Below are 23,591 nucleotides of genomic sequence, written 5' to 3'. Positions count from 1 at the left end.
CACCAAGAATGTAAGGCAGGTTTATGCACCAATGATGTCACCACTTTAAACAAGTTTAATTGAACCATAGATAGCATACAGCTTGTGCCTGCTTGAGAACTACCCCTGTGACACCTTTCATCCCAATGGGCTTAAAATAGAATTCCAGAATAAAGCTAAAATCTTAAAAACTCTCACTCTCCCCCTCCTGACACCTATTCTGACTAACTTGGGAAAGCAAGATCTTTATATTTACCTATTTTTAGGCTTCTCTGGTCCAGTTATGTGATCAGGCTCCCCTCTGTCAACCAGCAACGGCTGCAAGGGAGAGGAGGGAGCATCAACAACTAATGGACCCTAGAAGCCTATGGGTGATGTCACCACTCTAAGGCATTGCCAGCCATTGTCAAGCACTGTCTCCACACCCCTGCAGCTGAAGCAGGCTGACAAAGGGGAGATCACATGACTGGACCAGAGTAGCCTAAAAATAGGTAAGTATACAGATCTTTATTTCAAAGACTAGTCAGAAGAAGTGTTAGGAAAGGAAGCATTTTTAAAGGATAGGTTCACATAAAAAAAAATATAATAAATGCGTTTATTTATTTTTTTCTTAGGAGCCCACAGAGCATTGTACCCACAATCAGAAGATCGCTGGTGCAATGTTAGGCTCTTGCAGACTCGCAGTACAGCTGTTTACCTGTACCTCCTGTATAGATAGACACTTCCTCATCAGTGCCCTCGCAATTCATTGAGAACCACAGGCCATCAGCCTCGGCGAAGATGGTACTTGTAGTTCATTCATTCACAGATTCACAGACTAAATTCTTTTAACTGTGGGAAAACAAAGAAATTTATTATGAAAACAAGTGCTATTGATGTAAAAAGGCGGCAGTAATAGGAAAAAAATGAAACCTATGGAATCACCTATTTAATATTTTATTTGAAAGGAGAGGAATGCTAAATAATAATTTTGGAAAGAAGCTTACTCAATGACACCTCTCTCATCTTTCTCCCTAGTATGAGATACTGTAAATGATACAGTGGAGGTGTAAGAAAATTAAGGCAGAAATCATGGATCTCTAAGGCAATATCTAATATCCTACTTATTTTTCAGTAGCGTAGTATAACTTTATATATTACAGGTTTCATGATAGCTGACTTTACTACTCCCCAAACTGGTATCATCAATGTCAATAATATTTATGGGATTAACAATACTTTTTTTTTACAAACATTATAGAGTATTTTACTTGCAGTCACATCAGAAAATATCTATATCTAAATATATATTTTAACCAATTATCTGTTATTGTAAACACATTGGACACATGGAAAATTTTGTTAGTAGCAGCATATTTCTGAGAAATAAACATTTTGGCTTTTAGTTTCTATTTTAACTTAGCATCCTGGTATCATTAAATTGATACCAGGATACCAGGACACTGTTGAACCATGGTAATGTGAACAATATGAATGTACTGTTAATTTATACTTAATTAAATTATTTCAGTGCTGTTTAAGACAACTAAAAAAATAGTTATCAGTTTATAGAAATGTTAGCAGATATAAATAGTCAGCAGATCAGTTTATTTATAAGGGTCTTTAATTGTATTATAAACTTTTACTATATTGTCTTTTTTTAAATAAAAATAACAAGCATGCCTATACTTGTGGTTTTGCACAGAGCTCCCTCGATCCTCTTCTTCTGGGGTGCCCCACCGGTGCTCCAGGACCCTCGTCTTCATCAGATACCCCCACAGAAAGCATCTCCACTGGGGGCACCCATGCAGGCTCACTCCCGAGTCCTGCTGATGCGTCCATGCGTCCATTGACACAGACAGTGGGACTAGGCCCTGCCCCCCCCCCCGCTCCTGTGTCACTGGATTTGTTTGATAGCAGCAGGAGCAATGGCTCCTGCTGCTATCAATCCATCCAATGAGGAAAGAGACAGCAGCTGGAACTGCTGCGCTCGTGCACATTGCTTGATCGGATTGGGCTCAGGTAAGAAAGAAGGGGGGATCTGGGGGAGCTGCAGCACAGAAGTTTTTTCACCTTAATGCATTAAGGTGAAAAACATTGAGTCTTTACAACCGATTTAAGGCATAGGCAAGTGTGGGAGAGTGTAGGTACCAAAAACTCCTTCTTCCACCAGTAAAGTGTCATAAAATACTAAACAAAGTTGCTGGTTTAATTTTCTAACAAGGTAAACCCTTGAAAAGACTTACTTTTAAGAAGAAAAACAGGATTTTTAAACTCAAATACATGAGATGTATATTACTCATTATAGTTACTTTACAGTTAAACATTCTACAGTATTAACCATGTTAAAAAGGTAAGCTATTGCTGACAAAGGGCAAGGATCAGGCAGAGCTACCCAACTGATGCTTCTGCCTGAACATTGGGTACACCTTTTCTGAGCTGCCACATGAGTATCAGATTAACTAAGGGATTTGTATGATAAGCCTTTTATTAGATGTTTAGGTGCCAGAAGGCAGGATAGCAAGAAAGCACTGTATACATTTACTACATGGTTATGGATTTTCTTAGAACAGTTCCAGTTCAGTAAGATGAATGATTGAATGATCAAGAAGCAACAGGCACAAAACAATGTCAGATTTGTTAGTTCTGTTAAATCAATATTCAATATACTCACATTTTTTTTTTTAAAATGTAGACTTGCTAACTTGATAAATAATAAATAAAATAGAGGTACTTTTCTGATATTAAATAAGTCATACCATAGCTTACAGTCAAAAAAGTATAATTTTTATTCCAACATGAAAAACATGCTCATTCCAATGCTATTCATGAGATGTAATGATTCCAAACTTTGCATAAAACATTTCAGTGCTATTAGTTAAGTATTGCAGCATTGATATGTTTATGCATAGGTTGGGATTACTGCATTGGATTGCAAATGTTTTTACTGAGATTGAATAAATACTCTACATTTTAACAGTAAACTGTGATACCTGTTTAGGATTGCTACAGAATACTGCCCATTATTACTTTTGGTGCTATGTTATTAAACCCTTTGAAAATATTTCTAACAAGAGCAACTAATATAAGAATCATCTTTCTGTTATGCTAAAAATTTGTTACAGTTTTAAGGAAAATTTTATTTCTCTTCACAAATAATTAAAATGCGCCAAAACATATCTGCCGGGCAAATTAGAGGTACCCATGATTTTTCCAAAATGGATTTACTATGCACTGTAAACCATAAGTCATTTTAATAAGTATAGAAATATGCTAAAAATTGAATCTTCCTATTCACAGCAGTTTCTCCTTCAATAATTGCAAGGTCTGGTCTTTGTGTGCAGACTGTACTCCAGGTTGATGACATAATTAGCTAACTTTACCATATGCCATAAAACTTTTCCTTTCCCTTACTGATCACCAACTATTGTTGTGCAGGATTAAAAAAAAAATGATTTCATCCTCCAGAGAGTCGGCACTCTACAACTATAGTCCATTAAAACAGAAAAAAGTATTGAACATTTCTGTTCATTGAGCATGTAATAGAATTAACTGAGGAGTAATTTGAATGTGTGAAAAATGTGTCTGCCACAGAAGATGCTTATATTTATTTAATAGAAGGTCAGCCACATGCCATGAAATACCTCTCTAGACACTTTTAACCCCTGTGGAGAGTTTGCCGGGGTTATTTAAAATGCAATTTCATCCTAGAAATGAAAAATTTAAAGCCATATTAAAAGAACACACGCTCATGTTTCCAAGTATATTGATCAGTTCTATGCTATATTTTTTATCACATATACTGTATGTCCTGTTATATGTAAAATTAAAAAAGAAACGTGAAATGAAAAGGTTTAACTGGCTCATAAACGTGATAAGGGCATCACTGGAGAAATCATATCTAGATGAAAGATAGATCAAGAAAATTGGAAATCATACCTACTGCTCCAGAGTTCTATATTCACAGTGAAGATATAAGCTTAGTGTCACAGGTCACATACATATACTTTGTAAGTGTGTACGGAACAGAATTTACAGACTTTAATTGGTTTTAAGGTCTGCCTGACAACTAATATGTACGACTGGCTCTAGACAACCAACATGTGTCATTAAAATGTTATTTGTTCCTTATGTTATAAGTAGGGCATATCATGTGACAAAGATAACCATTTTTATTTGATTGGGTGATGTACAGTGGGGACGGAAAGTATTCAGACCCCCTTACATTTTTCACTCTTTGTTATATTGCAGCCATTTGCTAAAATCATTTAAGTTCATTTTTCTCCTCATTAATGTACACACAGCACACCATATTGACAGAAAAACACAGAATTGTTGACATTTTTGCAGATTTATTAAAAAAGAAAAACTGAAATATCTCATGGTCCTAAGTATTCAGACCCTTTGCTCAGTATTTAGTAGAAGCACCCTTTTCATCTAATACAGCCATGAGTCTTTTTGGGAAAGATGCAACAAGTTTTTCACACCTGGATTTGGGGATCCTCTGCCATTCCTCCTTGCAGATCCTCTCCAGTTCTGTCAGGTTGGATGGTAAACGTTGGTGGACAGCCATTTTTAGGTCTCTCCAGAGATGCTCAATTGGGTTTAAGTCAGGGCTCTGGCTGGGCCATTCAAGAACACTCACAGAGTTGCTGTGAAGCCACTCCTTCATTATTTTAGTTGTGTGCTTAGGGTCATTGTCTTGTTGGAAGGTAAACCTTCGGCCCAGTCTGAGGTCCTGAGCACTCTGGAGAAGGTTTTCATCCAGGATATCCCTGTACTTGGCCGCATTCATATTTCCCTCAATTGCAACTAGTCGTCCTGTCCCTGCAGCTGAAAAACACCCCCCCACAGCATGATGCTGCCACCACCATGCTTCACTGTTGGGACTGTATTGGACAGGTGATGAGCAGTGCCTGGTTTTCTCCACACATACCGCTTAGAATTATGGCCAAAAAGTTCTATTTTGGTCTCATCAGACCAGAGAATCTTATTTCTCACCATCTTGGAGTCCTTCAGGTGTTTTTTAGCAAACTCCATGCAGGCTTTCATGTGTCTTGCACTGAGGAGAGGCTTCCGTCCGGCCAATTTGCCATAAAGCCCTGATTGGTGAAGGCTCTTCTCCCCCACTCAGTTTGCCCGGACGGCCAGCTCTAGGAAGGGTTCTGGTCATCCCAAACATCTTCCATTTAAGGATTATGGAGGCCACTGTGCTCTTAGGAACCTTAAGTGCAGCAGAAATTTTTTTGTAACCTTGACCAGATGTGTGCCTTGCCACAATTTTGTCTCTGAGCTCTTCAGGCAGTTCCTTTGACCTCATGATTCTCATTTGCTCTGACATGCACTGTGAGCTGTAAGGTCTTATATAAACAGGTGTGTGGCTTTCCTAATCAAGTCCAATCAGTATAAACAAACACAGCTGGACTCAAATGAAGGCATCGAACCATCTCAAGGATGATCAGAAGAAATGGACAGCATCTGAGTTAAATATATGAGTGTCACAGCAAAGCGTCTGAATACTTAGGACCATGTGATATTTCAGTTTTTCTTTTTTAATAAATCTGCAAAAATGTCAACAATTCTGTGTTTTTCTGTCAATATGGGGTGCTGTGTGTACATTAATGAGGGAAAAAATGAATTCAAATGATTTTAGCAAATGGCTGCAATATAACAAAGAGTGAAAAATGTAAGGGGGTCTGAATACTTTTCGTCTCCATTGTAACAAAACACAGGTCCACATGCTTCCCCATAATACACACCTTTTCTACCCTTCCTTGCCAGTCTGTTTGGCTATTTGGAGCAAAAAAAATTAACAATCTTTGTGGGTATGATGGAGCATGTGACTCCAGTTGCGGGGGTTGCGGCCTGCACCCGGGTGACATCCACCCGGACTGGCACCGGACACCGAATTGTTAGGGTGCCACAGCTCCCTCCTTATCCTCCTTCCCTTCCGGGATCTCCTCAGCGCCACGTGATATGCAGGGAGGGTGGGTGAGGAGGAAGTGAGGCAGAGACAGGCAGGGTGCCCGTGGTCCAACAGTCCCACACACCCCCAAACACCACAATCGCATTTTTCTCCCCACCAGCTGCACTCACTGCAGACCAGGCTATGGCCTCCTCGACTCTGACGTTTCAAGTACACAGACCGGGAGGAAGAGCTGAGGAGACACACCCCTCTATAGCATCTGCCCGGGGCTGAGGTCTATAATAACAGGAGTCTTGCAGAGAAGGGGCACATGGTGATTGGGAGGGGGGGCTGGGCAGGTAACAATTATGCTGCCAGGAGTGATTTTATGGAGGAGGTGGGGGTTAGCAGATATGAGCTAGAAGGGTGCATTATTTTTGCACATATCCTCTAACCCTCCAAATCAAAGATCCCATCCCGGCTCCATCCATCCCCCCGATCCCATACAGCCTTCTTCCACCACCCCTATCCCGGCTCCATCTACCACCTCTATCCCATCCCGGCTCCATCCATCCCCTGATCCCATTCAGGCTCCATCCACTGTGGCAGGTTAAGGGGGAAGAGCCACACCGATGCAGCCTGCTCAGTGCCTGGGGGGTGACACCATCTTTTACACCACCAGGTGACATCAACCCTAGTGTCGCCACTGTGTGACTCCCTCCCTTTCTCCTCATGTCACAGTATTAATGCTCCTGATTTGCCCAGTGATATCACACGGAGTGTGGAGAAAGTCCCCATTAGGGAGATTCAACCTCTCTGTTATTTTTAACATTATCAAAAATGAAAAAAAGTTTTGCTTTTAGTTGTACTTTATCAAATGACATATTTTCTTTTTTTTAAAAAAACTGTTTAGGTTAGAGTAATTTAGGAAATAAAAAAAATGTTTACAATTTTTTTTACATACTGTCACCAGTGCAGTACAGCGTCATCATATAAATGGTGTGGCGGTGATCAGGGACACTGACTGGTGACAGTATGAAAAAAAAAATGTAATTTTTTAATTACATTTTTTTTCTTTCTTTTACATTTTTTTTAACACACTGTAACCAGAGCAATATAATGTTACCATAGTAACATTGTACTACTCTGGGTCAGTGATCGGGATTTTTTTTTACACATTATGTTGGCTTATAGCAGTGAATTACATTGCTATAAGCAAGAATTTTATTGAATGAAACTGATTCATTCAGTTTGTTTTGTTGTGATTAGCTGTTATTGGTCAAAGCTAATCACATGGTATACATGGGCTGTGATTGGCCCTGCCTGTACCATGTGAACAAATTGACCAATTACAGCTAGTAACACAATTATACATAATGGATGGCATGAAAGGAAGCCATCTATTGTGTGGAACTGTCATGTGACCTGCTGTGATTGGCCATGGCGGTCACATGGCACTGGCAGCAAGCCGGTACACTGCTCAGTCATTGGCTGTGTCCTGTGTACACAGCCAGCGTCAGATCATGCCACTACATGGTCGCACAAGTGACACTTTCTGACAGGAAGTCATATGACATCCAGTCAGGATGACAAAGCCACCTCCTGGCCATCATTCTGCTGTAGGCCGGGCAGAAAGGTGTAAAAAAGGGACTACATTGAAAGATTGCTTTATATCTGTGTGATTAGAGGGAATATAAATGTATCCATTATGTGAAAGGAAAAACTAAAATTGAATCACAATCTCACAAACAAAAATCTTGTGGTTACTGATGTTAATTATTGGTGTTGATTATGAAGCATAAAACCAGACTGCTGGTATCATATGAATAATGGATGAAGGTAGTTAAGAAGTATTCTCTGCACCAGTAAACCATCAAAAATCCAGACAAGAAGTGGTATCACATTTCTTAGCTCCTGAAACCATGTGCACATAATGACTGGAATTGTTAAGATCTTTCATGGTATGACTCAACTAGAATAGGAGTGCCAGTCACAGGTCAAAAGGTTGTGTCTTCATTATATAAATCAGTGACATGCACAAGGAGGTTAACTAAACAGACGACTGTACTGAAAATCTAATAAATTCGTAAATAAACTACTGGAATTTCAAAATGCAAACTCTAAATTAATACCATCTGGTTTGGCTGCAAAATGACTGAATGGAAATATGTGGTTATTTTATTTAATCTGTCAGTGCTGAACTTGGTGCAATTTCCTAGCATTGGATATATGACAGATAGGTTCATTCATAACATGATTGTGAATCAACACCAAACTATTCACAACAACTATATTATGTACAGGGACCAAAGATCACAGAGCTGTTTAAAATTTGCCATAGATTTCTAAAATAATAGCTTGCAGATCCTGTTGTTCAGAAGTTATTGGAGAGTAGTAAGTGATTAAATAAAAGTTAGTATTGAATGTTTTAGAATGTGTTGGAAGAATCAGTCAATTGAAACTCAACCTTTCTATAAAATGTTAGGGAAGGGCTGTAATAAAGATTTGTACTTTCATCTAACTATGCAAGCTTTTAAGCGTACTTGTACTTATTAGAGGGGCACTGTTTTCAACTTGACTAACTAAAATAAAAGCTCAAGTTCAGCTACATTTTAAAGTTACAGACATTGTACAGACATGGTGACCCACAATAGGTTGGTGTGCTGCTCAGGCTCCATCAACATGGGGAGTAGCACGGGGGCTTCATATCCATTGCGGGAGTGCTGGCAAGAGATGGTGCTCGTCCCAGTTCCTGTGATTGCTGAGGGGAAAGCAGGAAGAAATCCCTAGTGCCACACATACACAAAATCCTTTAGTAGTAATCAGAGTGGCAACCTTAGCCTGGGCTTCCGCCAGGCCACGCCCCCAATGTGTTTCGCTCTGGTTCCATATAAGCATCATCGGTAGTCATTAAAGTGTATAAAGGGCTGGCAGGTGTGTGTAGTTAATCTTTCTGGCTGTTGAGAGAGGAATGATGGGGTAAGGGAAGAAAAAAAAGTAAAATAAACATAGGGAATGAGGTGGAATCTGAAGAAAGATAGACTGTAGGAAAATGAAAGTGATGTGATAGAGATTACAAATAAAACATTGAAAATAGAAGTAGAAATGAGTGAATGATGTGGAGAATGAATGATGAAGGATGAAAAATAAATGATCTATATGTGATGAAAAAATTTTAAAAAATGAGAAGTAAAAGTGATGATAAAAAATAAAAAAGTAAGGAATGAAAAATGAAAATAGTGATAATGATAATAAAAATAAAAAATAAGATATCGAATACTGGGGTTTATTTACTAAAAACAAATCCACTTTGCACTACAAGTGCACTGCAAGTGCACTTGGAAGTGCACTTGAAAGTGCAGTCGCTGTAGATCCGAGGGGGACATGCAAGGAAAATAATTTGCCATACATTTGCAAGGAAAATAATTTGAAAATTTGCCATACATTTGCCAGTTAAGTGAAACTTGGTTGGTTACTTGACCATCCCTTACACCAAATTAGTTAAATTCCCTACAGCCCTTTTATGTGGGTTTTTCATCATTGTTTTCTAGAAATATTGTGCGTCTGCATTAGTATATTTCTTCTTTTCACACAATAATAATATTGAGTATTCAGGATTAAGTTTAGGATTAGACTATGCTGCCCATTTAGAGTTAAGGTGCCTTAACATCTATGTACTTTCCCAAAAGGATTTACTACCTGAGAAACTGCACTTAAATGAAAAATTAATTACTCAACTAGTTTAAAAAAAAAAAGCGGCTTTGGCTACAATTTTCCCCTCCCCTCTACTGAATCTCCATGAAGACTTACCACTCTATGATATAGTCCTCTTTTGGGCTTGAATGATATCCAGCATCATATAACCCACTTTCTGTGAGCATGTCATGGACGTACATTCTGAGGTGTGTTGGGGGGCTCATAGTACTCCTGAACAGAATGCCACTCACATGCCTTTAATGAACACTGCTCTGTGCAGGAGTAAGGACCACCTACTGAAACCAGCAAAAGAGAATGGACCCACAGTGTCACATGACTGGCCTGAAGACTGCAAGTTTTAAAGTATGTGTAGTGGGATGTATAAAAAAAACGGGATTGGCTTTAGGCATGCACCCCAACAAAAATAAAAGTTTATCTAAAAACCAGTGGTAAGACACCATGGGACACACATTGGGGTTTCAGTTTGATTCTTGGGGTTAGGTTAAGGGTAGGTGTTTAGGGTTAAGGATCTAATTGCAATTTGTGATTGGACGTTATGTTAGTATTTTACAATAGTCCAATTATTATGTAATCATGTACTACGTTAAATACTTTCATCTCAAATCTTATTAAATTACCGGTTTCATCAAAGAATTTAATATAATAAGAATTAATTCAAATGATTGATAGTGGGGGATGTATTTAAAAAAAAACTGCAGAGCTATTTATCCTACATGTATATTTGTTGTGCACTGATGGAAGACGAACAAATGTTACTATGCTAGTTTCTCTCTATGTTGAAGGTGTTAAAAAAATGAGATCCATGACCATGTTTCTTCACATATTGTGCTGAAAGAGTGTACTGAAATGACTGTCTTAATATGTAAGGCATGTAGCGAAGATTTCTCTTTGTTCCCCACCAAATTTCTGGTGCGCGCAGCATTTGCCTGTTTGCCTGAAACTCCAGCACTAGCTGGTTCTGAGTAGCCAGCCGGAAGCCAAGACGGTAGATTTAGAGGCAACTCTGGTTACTCAGGGCTCAAATGCATGAGCAGTAAGAAGTATGTATGAGCAGAAAGAAGTACAGTATATGCAGGTTTCTAAGGTATTAACTAGCTCCTTATTACTTTTTAGATTTACGGAAGACTTTTGAACAAGAACCACTTGGGAAGGAAGTATCATTGGAACAGGAAGTTCTTTTGCAATGTCGTCCACCAGAAGGGATCCCAGTAGCTGAGGTCAGTAATATATGACATGCAGTTTAGTTATATGAAAATGAAGCAAGTTGTGCTAAGAGTGGAACTTTAATAAAAAATAAATTAAAAAATTACAAATATGATGTTTTTAATGTAGGAGGAGACATACGTTGCCTCGTTTGTATTAAAGTTTCTTATCTGCCTATCCTCACATACACACAGCTCACTGTACAGTTTTCAGCAATGCTGAGATTAATTAAAGTGGTTGTTTCAAAAAGAATCACTGAGAGCCCCTCTGTTTTATCCAGGCATAATGCACTCTGTAAATGTTTTTTAAACAAAGCCTCTAAATACCTTTTTTCAGCTATATTTAGACCATTCTCGTGACTCCCGGCCACTCTGCTGCTCCAATCCAGGGCTACAGCGAGAGGGGCTAAGATCATCTGACATCAGCCAGGGAGGTCACGTGGCTGCTCGGCCCCTCCCACTGTAGCCCTGGATCGGAGTAGCAGAGAGTCACATGACCGGCCTGAATATAGCTAAAAAGAAGGTATTCATTTAAAAAAACACTTACAGGGAGCATTATGCCTGGATAAAACAGAGGGGTTGCCAGTGACAATTAGTAAACTTTTTTAATTAATAATAGCGGCGGGGAGGGGGAGACACAAAGCTGACAGGCTGGGAGGGAGGGGTGAGGTGGACAGAGGAGAGCTGCAGATGATGGAGATACATAAACTGACCATGGTAATCAGGGCTCGGTAGCCATGATTATCACGGTCAGCACACAGAGAGGGACACAGGATCTACAGGTTTTTTACATCTATGAAAGGAGAAGGTTAACCTGCTATAGGAGAACAGGAGCTCACTTTTTTTATAGGGTTACAAACACTTTAACTCCCACACATATGTGGGAGTGACATAATATCAGCCAGGTCAATTAAAACCGCCAAAGATCAGTACACCCGAAGAAGACTGGCTGAAGATATCAGAGGTCAGCAGGGAGCACTGGGACATCTCAGCACTGGAATGAAGGTAACTATACTTCCACTTTAAAGAGCAACTTCACCTTCTTATGTGTTGTATTGTTTAGCCCCCTTTCTAATCTTTTTTCACTGGGATCTTTTTTAAACATAATTAAACAGGACAGCACAGTGGCTTGGTGGTTAGTGCTTCTGCCTTGCAACAGTAGGGTCCCCCATTTGAATCCTGTTCAGGACACCATACGGTGTTTGCTTATTTTCCCTGTGTGTGGGGATACTCTGGTTTCCTCCCACACTCCAAATACATGCCGGTAGGTTAATTGTCTCCTGTGCAAACTGCCCTAATATGTGTGCTAGGGATGTGCTCATGTGACGTCAGAGGGGGCGGGGTCATCCGTTTACATCACCGGGTGGCCTCGCCCTTGTCTTTATAACAGCTGTCACAGCCAAGAGACAGCAGCCAGTGGGGCGCCTCCCATCGAGGCAGAGTTTTTTTCTATTTTTTGGGTCTGTTGGCGCTGTGATTAAAGATGGATGAACATTGCGGGACATTTTTTTTTTTTAATAAAGGAGTTGTCAAAAACTGTCTCCTGTCATTTTTAGGGTAGGGGTACCCTACCCATTCACATAGGGGGCAGGATCTGGGGGCCACCTTGTTAAAGGGGGCTTCCGGATTCTGATAAGCCCCCGCCCGCAGACCCCCACAACCACCGGACAAGGGTTGTGGGGATGAGGCCCTTGTCCCAATAAACATGGAACAAGGTGAGCACCCTCCCCATGTTGAGGGCAAGCGGGCCTGGTATGGTTCAGGAGGGGGGCTCTCGCTCATCCCTCCCCTTCCTGGCCTGCCATGGCTGCTTGCTCGGATAAGGGTCTAGTATGGATTTTGGGGGGGTGTCCCACGCCATTTAAGAAAAAAAATGTTGTGGCATTCCCCTTAATATCCATACCAAAACTGAAGAGCCTGGTATGAACTGGGGGGCCACACGCCATTTTTCAATGATTTTTCATCTATATTACCAGGAGCCGACAATACATTACAGCCGCGAGAAATTTCAGATGACATTTTTTTCCTTTCGAAATGTAATTTTGCTGTGGCACAGTAAAACACAAGAGAAAGATGTGCCACTTTACAGGAAGACTAAGGGGACCCCCAGGCTCAATATTTAAAGTAATATTTAATTTTTCTTGTTTCACTTTAAGCATTATTAAAATCACTGCTCCTGAAAAAAACACCTGCTTTAAAAACTTTTTTTTTACATTGATACATGTCCCCTGAGGCAGTACCCGGATCCCCAAACACTTTTTATGGCAATAACCTGCATATAAGCCTTTAAAATCAACACTTTTGATTTTTCACGTTCGTGTCCCATAGACTTTAACAGTGTTCGCACAATTTTTTGTCTGTTCGCATGTTCTGGTGCGAACGGAACCGATGGGTGTTCGGCTCATCCCTAATGTGTGCATGTGTATGTACGTGTGTGAGTTAGGGACTTTGGTTTTTTAGCTCCTTGAGGGTGGGGACTGATCTGAATGTACAGTATGTAGAGCTCTGAATAAATTGTTTATATCTTAGAAATAATAATAATAAACATACTCCTGTATACATCATTGTGCTGCTGTATTTTATTACTCTCCGAGCCCTGTGTGGCCTTCTTCCTTTCTGACGTCATCAGGAACCAGCAGTCTCTTCCTGGTTCAGGCTGAAAGTCCCCTGATTGTGCACCACCAACTACTGTGTTGCAGCTGATGTGACGGGCTTCAAGATTCAGATCATTCACCCCTAGGTGAGAATAGAGACAGGGAGGGCTGAAGTGTAACAAAAAATGTAACTAAACAAATATAAAACCAGTTCTTTGGATGCAGAGGAGGATTGCAGAATTTAAGGTATAAAGTGAGTGGGAGTGAAGTTCTGCTTTAAATAAACAACAAAAAGTGTGCCAATTTTGGTTAAATTTTTTTTTAATGCTGTGACAAGTTAAAAATTGTATGAAAGTTATACTATTAATATCAACAGAGTCAACAGTGGAAAAGAAATTGAGCAGATGCTTTTATCTGCAAAGTAAAAAAAAAAAAAAAGCACAACATCACCACTATTACTGTGGGCGTGGCCAAAACATACATTATAGTGACAACCAAATTTATGTTCTAAATGGAAAAATTTTAATAGGGCTAATGATGGTGGGAGTGGGGATTGGAAAGAATGAGGCACTTGATAGTTGGCTGTTACAAGTGTTTGTGAGCAACTGATGACCAGCATGCTGATTGTGATTAAATGTTTTTCCTAGTGAGAAAAATAGAATAGGAGGCATTAAAAGAACTTGTAACTAGCTCAGTCTAAAAAAAATTGAGTTTTGCATTAAATATAACCATTTTTTTGTACAGTGTGAACATGATTTGCACTAAGGCAAAAAACACCCTTGTACACTTGGTTGTTTTTACTTTATTTATTCAAACTTGTTTAGTGGAAAAAAATTGAAAAAGTTTAACTGGTACATAAATACGGTATTTTAGGTGAACACGTGCTGGTATAGAAAATGATCGCCATAATTTGCAAAGTTGGTTTAACAGAGCTGTAACTGGGTTATAATTAAGGATTTTAACATCTTCTTGAAAGCACAATGCTACTTTTTATTTGGAAATCTTGCTATAAACATCAATACAAAAAAAAGAAAACATATGGTATACTAATTGAGGAAACAAAATATATTTGCCAATTAAAGAAAAGGTGTTTTTGTGGATATTATCTGATTTTTTACTTAAGTGTAGCTGTTTTGCGTTGTCATTTTGATGTCTTATATTTGCTTTTTGCTTTGAATGCAAGGTATTTTCCTGCTGATAAAATAGGCTAAATCTCTAATCTAAGAGCTTGGATTAGAGGAAAATGTAAGAGAATGCCCCACAACAGCTTACAGATATGCAGAGTTTTTTTTATTTCTAATATTGTCGCTGATCCTTTATACATATTGTGGAGCAGGTCATCCTCACAACAGCTGTAATATTAATCTCTTCTGTAGTCTTATCTTATCAGTTTCTCAGTTTATAAAGACATTTTCACCTGTTACAGAATACAAATGATGCTGTTAGAATGAAATAGGCACACTGCCTGCTGCACATACTTTATGTTGTAGCAGTTAAATTATGCACTGAGAGTGTTCTGTAGGTCCCCCTAGGGAGTCTAATGGATTTATGTAGAATAGTCATACAGCTCAAATTTCAATAGAATACAATAGAGATTTCAATGTAACCCATAGGTACAAAATACTGAGCCCTGAACTTCCCAATACAGCAATAATTAACACAATATACTGTATGTGATTTTAAGCAGACGTATACAAAGAAGCGATGAGTAATTTAAGGTGCCAGGTTTAAGGTTCAGCTCAGTTGGAGATACAAATAAGCCATAGTCATCACTGATTTGTTTATTGTTTTTTTTTTTTAATTTTTGCTATAATTGTGATATCATATTTCTCCATAAGTTGGTCATATTGGGTGATATCCATGTGGCTGTGTGGCCAAGAGGATTCAGACATATCTATTACAGTCTGAAGGGTTTCTCCAGGCAAGAAGGAGCCTACTAAAAAAAAAAAAAAACAGCCTGGTACTAATGGGCACTGGACTGTTCTTTGTTGCCAGTGTCTCAAGAGGTTGCACAGGATTTGAGAAGTTATACCTTGCTTGAATGATAACAGGTTCTTCCTGGGGGCTGTTTAAAGGATGTTTTAACCAAACTTTTTCTAGTACTTTTTGTTTACAGGTTTAAATCAGTATTTTTTGCTAGAAAATTACTTATAACCCCCAAACATTATATATATATTTTTTGCACAGACCCTAGGGAAAAATGGCAATTGTTGCAGTTTTTTATGTCACATCGTATTTATGCAGCAGTTTTTCAAATGCTATTTTAATGAATAAAAAAACCCCACAATATATACCCCAATTTTTTTTGTAAAATATGAAAGATGATGTTATGCCAAGTAAATAGATAAACTACAGTACTTAAAAATCACCATAGGCAACGCTTTAAATGCCTTTACAGGTTGCCTGTTTAAAGTTACAGAGGATGTCTAGCGCTAGAATAATTTATCTTGTTCTAACGTTTGCAGCAATACCTCACATGTGTGGTGCGAACACCATTTACATATGCGTTCAAAACTTACACATGCGTTTGTGTCTGGCCGTGAGCATGGAGGGATGGGGTACTTTAAATTTTTTTTATTATTTATTCTATTTTTTATTTTTACACTGTCCCTTTAACTTTTTTTTTACCACTTTTATTTCTATTACAAGGAAAATAAACATCCCTTGTAATAGACATAAGGACGACAGGTCCTCCTTATGTAGAGAGATCTGGGGTCAAAAAGACCCCAAGTCTCTACCTTAACTTTAAAAGCAAAATATCCCCAATTTTTTTGGGATCTTTTGTTTTAAAAAAAAGTTGTTTACTTCCACCCTGGACCAGAAATGACGTCATGATCGGTGACACATGGTGGTCCTCCAAGGCCTTAGAGGCAATCAGAGACAATCTGGTCTCTCTCTGCCTCTGAACAGCCGGCGGCACCATCAGATTGTTTCTTGGGCAAGCCATCAGAAATGGTAAGCCCAAGAGACACCTGTGACCGGTGGGAGGGGGAAACATCCCCTCCCACTGCTACAGAAAGAGATCCAGTGGCTAATGACAAAAAAAGATACCAGGGTTATGGCTGATAGCTATAGCCATAACCCCGGTAAACCACTTGAAAACCACAATGTATATATACTTATTGAGGTCGGCAAGTTGTTAAAAATATTAAATTCTCTCCTTTAGCAAAAAATACAAAACAAATCTATTGGTGTGTCCAGTCTTCTCTGAGTGCCCTTCTTCTTTAGAAAAAAAATATCTAGGGTTCAATTTAGGAGATTCTCAGTCGAGAATCATTACAGTCATGCTGGATTTGGGGATCTTGGGAGATTATTCCCATACTGTCAATGTTACTTTCCTAATTTGTTCAATAGTAACTGTTGTGGTTACATTGTATCTGCAATAGTTCCTGTGAATAAAGCCATTAGCTAGTTACAGTCCACTATGATAGCATAGTGATTAAAGTAAAATGCTAGAGGAATTTCAAGCATAACAGTCCTTCAAGATGTAAAGAATACTTCAACAGTTCAGTGTATTGACTAGACAAATGAAACATATGGAATTCTAAATCATACTGAAAAGCAGAGTTTGGGGGGGGGGGATGTGTTATTTGGCTGAATTTATAAATACTATGTTTGTCTTTACTGTGCAGACATTACTTCATACAGTGAATGCAGCCATTAATCAGCCATGATGAATGATGACCAAATATTGATTATATTAAAATCTAGTAAAACTAGTTTATCCAAACTGGATTCACTCCTCTTATATCTTAATAATGTAAAGAAACTGCATGTAATTTATTACAGTTATTTATACAGTAGAACACACTGAGATGTGAAGGATTGAACATTCTCTTTCTATTGAATTCCTGTGTGTACACTATAAAGGTGCACAGAATAAAAACCTTGTTTAAAATGAATAGATTCTAGAACTATGCCGAAGGATCGACTTAGGAGCCAGCATCCCAACTCTTTGATAATGAAACAACAAATGATAGCAACTTTCCTTTAGTGTGATAATTAGTCAGCCAGGCTAAGATTGCAGAGCATGGCCCAGGTGGCTGGTGAGTGCATCTTAAGAAGACGAGGTTGTAAAGATTTTTATGAGGTGGTAATGATTGTTCCTTTAATACTTTATAACATACTAGTACACTTTGTCAAGAAGCAAGGGTTCCTGATTGCTAGCTAATTGACTTAGAATTGCATTTGTACCAGGGCTTAGAGCATGCACCAATTAACACTTGGCAAGCTAAAAAATGCATGCCCATTTGACTTTCAAAAGAGCTATTCTCTCTTTTTTTAACTTTTGAAGTTGTTCAGAAGATCAAACATTGAGATTTAAGAGCGGCTTAATGGTTCTTCCTTGTAGAATCTTTTCAATTTTATTATCAACACAAAGGACAGAGCACTAATGAATATATGAATACTTTAGCTTGCCTCACATTAATTCAGTATGTTCAGACTAGTCAGCTAATTTGAATATAAATGTATGGCAGATGACTTGTTTATTTGCAGAGTATGTGACCATATATAGCTACTTCATATGTACTTATGCTTATGTTAGCGATCTAGTACAGAGGCTAAAGTCTGGGCCTCAAGGGCCATAGAGAAAACGTATATTCCCTACTTAGAATCACTCTAATTATGTAACTTAACTAAATATCTATGTGAAAACAAACAACAAACATATTCTTTTTGGAGCAACTTAGCACCAAATGGAACACCACTGGACTAACATCTCAGTATTTAGCAGCAGATATAGCAGTAGTGATAATTATAGTAAAGGGAGTAGTGATGCAGGGGATACAAGTGGATAGTTAGACAAAAAGTATTACACAATTGCCAAATCAGGAGCAAATCAAAGCAAATTATAGTGACTTCTCTGTTAACATGCAATTGCAATGGTTAGGTAAAGCATAATGATTTCTCTGTTGACATGCGTGTAGCAATATGTGTTTACATATTTGCTAAATTCAGAAGAACATCCAGATCCCATGGTACTGGAAAGTTTTCTGCCTTATGCCCTCTTGGTATACACTAAGCCATTTTGCTTAGGACATGTTTTGTGACCCAGCAATTGTGAAAACTATGTGGGTGTCAATAGCGCATGTGAAGTGCCTCTTTTTAGCATCCATTTGAACATATCCTTAGAGGAATTTTCATTGAACCTTACTAGCCTAACTGCCTACTTATATTATGCAAATGTCATATTACTTCACTCTCCAGGATCAAAGGATATTGACTTCTTACCGAACTATCCAGTAGACCAGTGGTTCTCAACCCTGTCCTCAAGTACCCCCAACAGGCCATGTTTTGGGAATTTTTCTTAAATAAAATAGCTGTCCAAAATACCAAGCCATTGACTCTGATTTAAAGAACCTGTGCAAGATAAAGGATAACCTGCAAACATGGCCTGTTAGGGGTTCTGGAGAACAGGGTTGAGAACCACTGCAGTAGACCACACCTAGCATGAAGACAAGAATTGTGGACAATTGGCTGAGATTGAAGACTTTTAGGTACCTACACACAATATATTACTATATATAAATATAAATATTATAAAAATGTATTTTTACAATATTTTGTGTGTAAGTGCCTACAAAGTCCTTCATCTCAGCCAGTTGTACACTATTCTATACATGGGATGTGGCACCCAGCAAGATTAGACATATATAATAACTTAGCATGAAGACAAGACACAGAGAGGGGGATTTATTATGACAGGAGCAGACTGAATTGGAGCACCTGCGCTTTACAACCAATCAGCTACTAGCTTTCATTTTCAAAGCTTAACAGAACAAGCTGAAGATAGGAGCTTATTGAATACTGTGTACAGCTTCTCCAGATTCTGTCTGCTGCAATTGTAGTAAGTCCCTCACAGTATTTGAATGAAGAGCATGATAGCAGGTTAGATGTTCCTCAGAAGAAGAAACAGACAAAATCATAAAAAATGTAGGCTTGGAACAGATGACTAAAGTTAAAGTCAGGTCAAAGCAAAAGGCAATAGTTTGAGAGAGCCATGCATTCTAAGATTGAGGCAGGTGGAGCACGTTCAGAGTCACGTGTCAGAAGATCTATCGATCTAATGAACAAACAGGGGTCAAGTCAGGTTAACAAGCTAGCAGAATGTGCGTACATCTAACTTGAGGTTCTAAGCCATAGTCAAGATCAGGACAAGCTAAACTGATCAACAGCAAGCTAGCAGGAAATCTTTGAGGGACCTAGTACTGTACACAAAATCCAATTTCATTTAAATCTGTTGCATTACTTGGATGTTGATAAATGAATCCTTCATTCCTGAGATCAGTGATGATGATGAGTACTAATGAATTATATCTTTAAAGTACAGTAATACTGCCATGATTTCAAATGGTTTAGATCAGTGAGGATACCAGTATGTCTTTTTGTGACCTCTTATCTACTTGTAGTTACTAGTTTTATTTTTCGCATGCTACAGACATCTGTCATGTAGGTATACTAAAACACAAAATTTGTATAAACTTTGTTATAACTGAAGCTGTCTTTCTGTGATCTGCATAAGATGACAGTTTGCTAACACTGATGCATCAACATAATAACCATATGTTCAGATAGCTGTAGAAACAAAACATTTTTAAACATATCTTAAACACTTCTGCAGATCTGCAGCTTACTGCCCTGAGGGTCCTTTTCTTGAAGGAGTTGATCAGGGGCAGTAGTTGTTACTCATGGTAAACCCAGGGGATAACAGCTAGTGTAAGTCAAGTTATGTCTTCTTCTTCTGAACTATGCTTATTCATCCAAGTGACTTGAATCAGTTGGTGAATATATTTCAGATAAAAAATGATGTTGGACCAAGCTATAAATTATTCAAGTCCAATAGTACAGTATGTAGATACTATGGAACAAATTTAACCGCTTGGCACCCACTCAAAGTGGGTAGACTGCCTGCGGGGGGCATAGCCAGCCTCTGCAATGTACCCATACATCTCAGTGTACTTCCTGGTTTGGTGGCAGGCTTGTGCGTGCCCCTGTCTGATTGGACACAGCACAAGTTTGGCAGCAGATTTCAGCCAATTATTTTTGGCTGAAACCTGCTGATCGCCTATGGCAATGACAGCATCACAAACACACAGAGCTTTGTACATAGACAACGATCTGTCCATTTGTTCTCCCTGAATTTAACTCTGAGTTCAGGGAGAAAAAGCAGCCATGTCTGTTAGTAAAAGCAGCACACATTACTCTTGTAAGGCACACAGTTAACCTCTTGATTGCTCCTTAATATTAACCCCTTCCCAGTCAGTGTCATTAGTACAGTGTTCAGTATTATCACTGATCACTGTATTAATGTCACTAGCAACATCAGTGTCAGTTTATCAGTTAGTGACACTCCCAACCGGTGTTTTTTTTGAGACAGATTGCCCGCTACACTGTCACAGTTGCACTATAAGTCACTGATCACCGCCATTACTAGTATAGTGTCTGTACGAATCAGTACCTTAATCACAATCAGAATTATACTAGTGTTCCCAATAGTATAGTGTCCCCACAAATGCAGTTTGGTTTTTACCAAAGACATGTAGCAGAATACATTCTGGCCTAAATTTATGAAGGAATTTGATTGTATTGGTTATGTTTTATAACAGAAAGTAGAAAATATATTCTTGGTTGGTATTTTTTTAAATTTATATACCGTATATACTCGAGTATAAGTTGTTCCGAGTATAAGTCGAGGCCCCTAATTTACCACAAAAAACTGGGAAAAACTTATTGACCCGAGTATAAGACGAGGGTGAGAAATGCAGAGGGTCAATAATGCCCATCTGCAGCTGCATGCCTCCCTGTGTCCTGTGCAGCCTACCTGTACATGTGTCCTGTACATGTGTGTCCTGTACATGTGTGTCCTGTACATGTGTCCTGTACATGTGTCCTGTACATGTGTGTCCTGTACATGTGTCCTGTACATGTGTGTCCTGTACATGTGTGTCCTGTGTTCCTGTGTCCCTGTGTCCTGTGTGCATGTGTCCTGTGTGCATGTGCAGCCTACCTGTGTCCTGTGTAGCCTCCCTGTGGCGATCTCCTTCCTCCCTGTGGCGATCTCCTTCCTCCCTGTGGCGATCTCCATCCTCAGACGGCGGCCGGCGTGTGATGATACTGTTCGGCGGCCATTCCACAGTTCAAAAGCCGCGCCTCCTCCTCGTCTGTGATAGGCTGACTGCTGACTGCCTATCACGGACATTCTCTCATTCTCATACCACGGACGAGGATGAGAGAATGTCCATGATAGGCTGTACACTGACAGCTGTTCAGCCTATCACAGAAGAGCAGGAGGTGCGGCTTTTGAAAGCTGGAATAGCCTCCGAGCATTATCATCACACGCCGGCCGCCGTCTGCCTGCATGACACGCTGATCATGCAGACAGACGGCGGTGACTCGAGTATAAGTCGAAGGGAAACTTTCAGCCCAAAAAAAAGGGCTGAAAAATTCGACTTATACTCGAGTATATACGGTAATAAAAAATAAAAAATGATGATCAAATACCACCAAAAGAAAGCTCTATTTGTGTGAAAAAAGTATATCAATTTCATACGTACAGCATTGCATGACCGCGCAATTGTCTGTTAAAGTAGCACAGTGCTGAACACCAAAAAAATGCCCTGGTCATGAAGGAGGTAAAAGCTTTCAGAGGTCAAGTGGTTAAAATGTACCTTTTTTTAAATTACTGTTGAACTTGTTCATACATTTGAGCTACAATATGCACCTACAATTCATAGTTCTCTAATTAATAGAAGACCTTTGAAATAACCGCAGTTTAGGTGTAGTATCAAATAGATTATAGAAAGAGTATATGCATTAATTAGGGTTTTTACAAAATGTCAGTTACAGTTTAAAAGTTAAAAATTGTCTGAGATTGGAATTCCTCTCCCTTTGGATAGATAGCCTTTTATTTCCTGTTGATTCTCCAGGACACAAAGTGAAGGAAGTTCTCCCACTGGGAAACAGGCAGCAAAAAAATCTAAAGCTAAAATTAATAAAACAGGCAATATAGCGTTCAAATCATCCATACAAAATTGATGTAGCAGTTTTGTATATCAGAGAGTATACAGTATTCTTTATCACTTCCCAAGGAACTAAATGCATTTGTTTAGTGTGAGTCATATTTTGCTTCATGTCACAGTGTTGTCACTAGTTCCTAGGGAATCAAAAGGCTAATTTTTATCTGGCAACAAGTCGACTTTAAAATTATGCTTCTTTTGTTTGAAAGATACACAATACTAAACAACTCTGTGCTTGGTTGCTAAATTTGCTGCCCCTTGCCTAGACTTCAGTGTACAGCCAAGTCTGTCCTGTTATATCATCTTTTTTTGGATTCCAACAGTGTGCTGTTGAACGAATTATACTAAAAGCTACCCATAAAGAATTTAATGTTTGTTAGGTATAAGCATAGGCAGTTAACATTCATTTCATAGAAGAGAAGTTCTTGTCTGCTTTCCAATATTCCTGGGGAAAAAATTGGACAGCTAGAGTGTACTTTTCTGATGGCAATTTTTTTAGTATAAAATGCCACTGGCAGATGGTAATGCCTCCAAACAGGCAGTGTCAGGTGGCTCTCATGCCTAATTGATTATTAATTTGACTTATGTTAGATTTGTTTATTAAGAACAGCTTATGTATTCTTCCAGTTAACAGACTTATAATTGGAAAGTCTGCCTTTCATCACCTACAGGCATAGACCCTGCTAAGCCAATAAACTGTTCGCTAGTGATTTGATACCTGGCATACTCAGTGATTGCTGTTATTAAGGAAATATCTGTCTTTTAATCAGGTTTTAATGTTCTTAACAGCAAAATTATATCACTGTATTCTAAGGATTATGGATTTAATGATTGATCCAAGTAATAAAATAGCTTCTTTACACATTTCCATCTATACTATTGTAGCCTTGTTACAAAACCCAAGGCAGTGATGCCACTGTAACTGAAATGTTGACATAATGATGTCATCAAACAGGGAGGGGGCCTATGTCCTTTTGGATAACAAATTGGTTACAGTGTTTGGTATGGCCTGAAAGGGACATTAGAGGAACAGCTTTTGGAATCGAGGTTCTTTCCTGTTTGACAAATATCTTTCTTGCATTCATGTATTGTTAAGTTAAAGACTCTTGTATTGTGTATAATTTTTTTTTATTTATATTTTTATGTCGGTATCAATACATGTATTAGTCCACAATCTTTAAAGATAGTCTATACCTGA

General features: G+C 38.7%; 1 protein-coding gene across 4 annotated transcripts in view; it reads left to right on the top strand.

Annotated features, from left to right (window-relative positions):
- Positions 1-23,591, top strand: part of UNC5C (unc-5 netrin receptor C) — a 536,701-nt gene that overhangs the window by 410,785 nt on the left and 102,325 nt on the right. For all 4 annotated transcript variants that reach the window (XM_073601191.1, XM_073601177.1, XM_073601183.1 and 1 more), the window contains one exon: positions 10,694-10,797. In XM_073601191.1, coding sequence (XP_073457292.1) covers positions 10,694-10,797 — 104 coding nt within the window. The remainder of the gene's footprint in view (positions 1-10,693; positions 10,798-23,591) is intronic.

The sequence above is a fragment of the Aquarana catesbeiana genome, linkage group LG01 (genome assembly GCF_042186555.1).
Source record: "Aquarana catesbeiana isolate 2022-GZ linkage group LG01, ASM4218655v1, whole genome shotgun sequence".
NCBI classification, from domain to species: Eukaryota; Metazoa; Chordata; class Amphibia; order Anura; family Ranidae; genus Aquarana; species Aquarana catesbeiana.
Note: the sequence above shows the minus strand (reverse complement) of the source record. Positions and strands in the feature narration are given on the sequence as shown.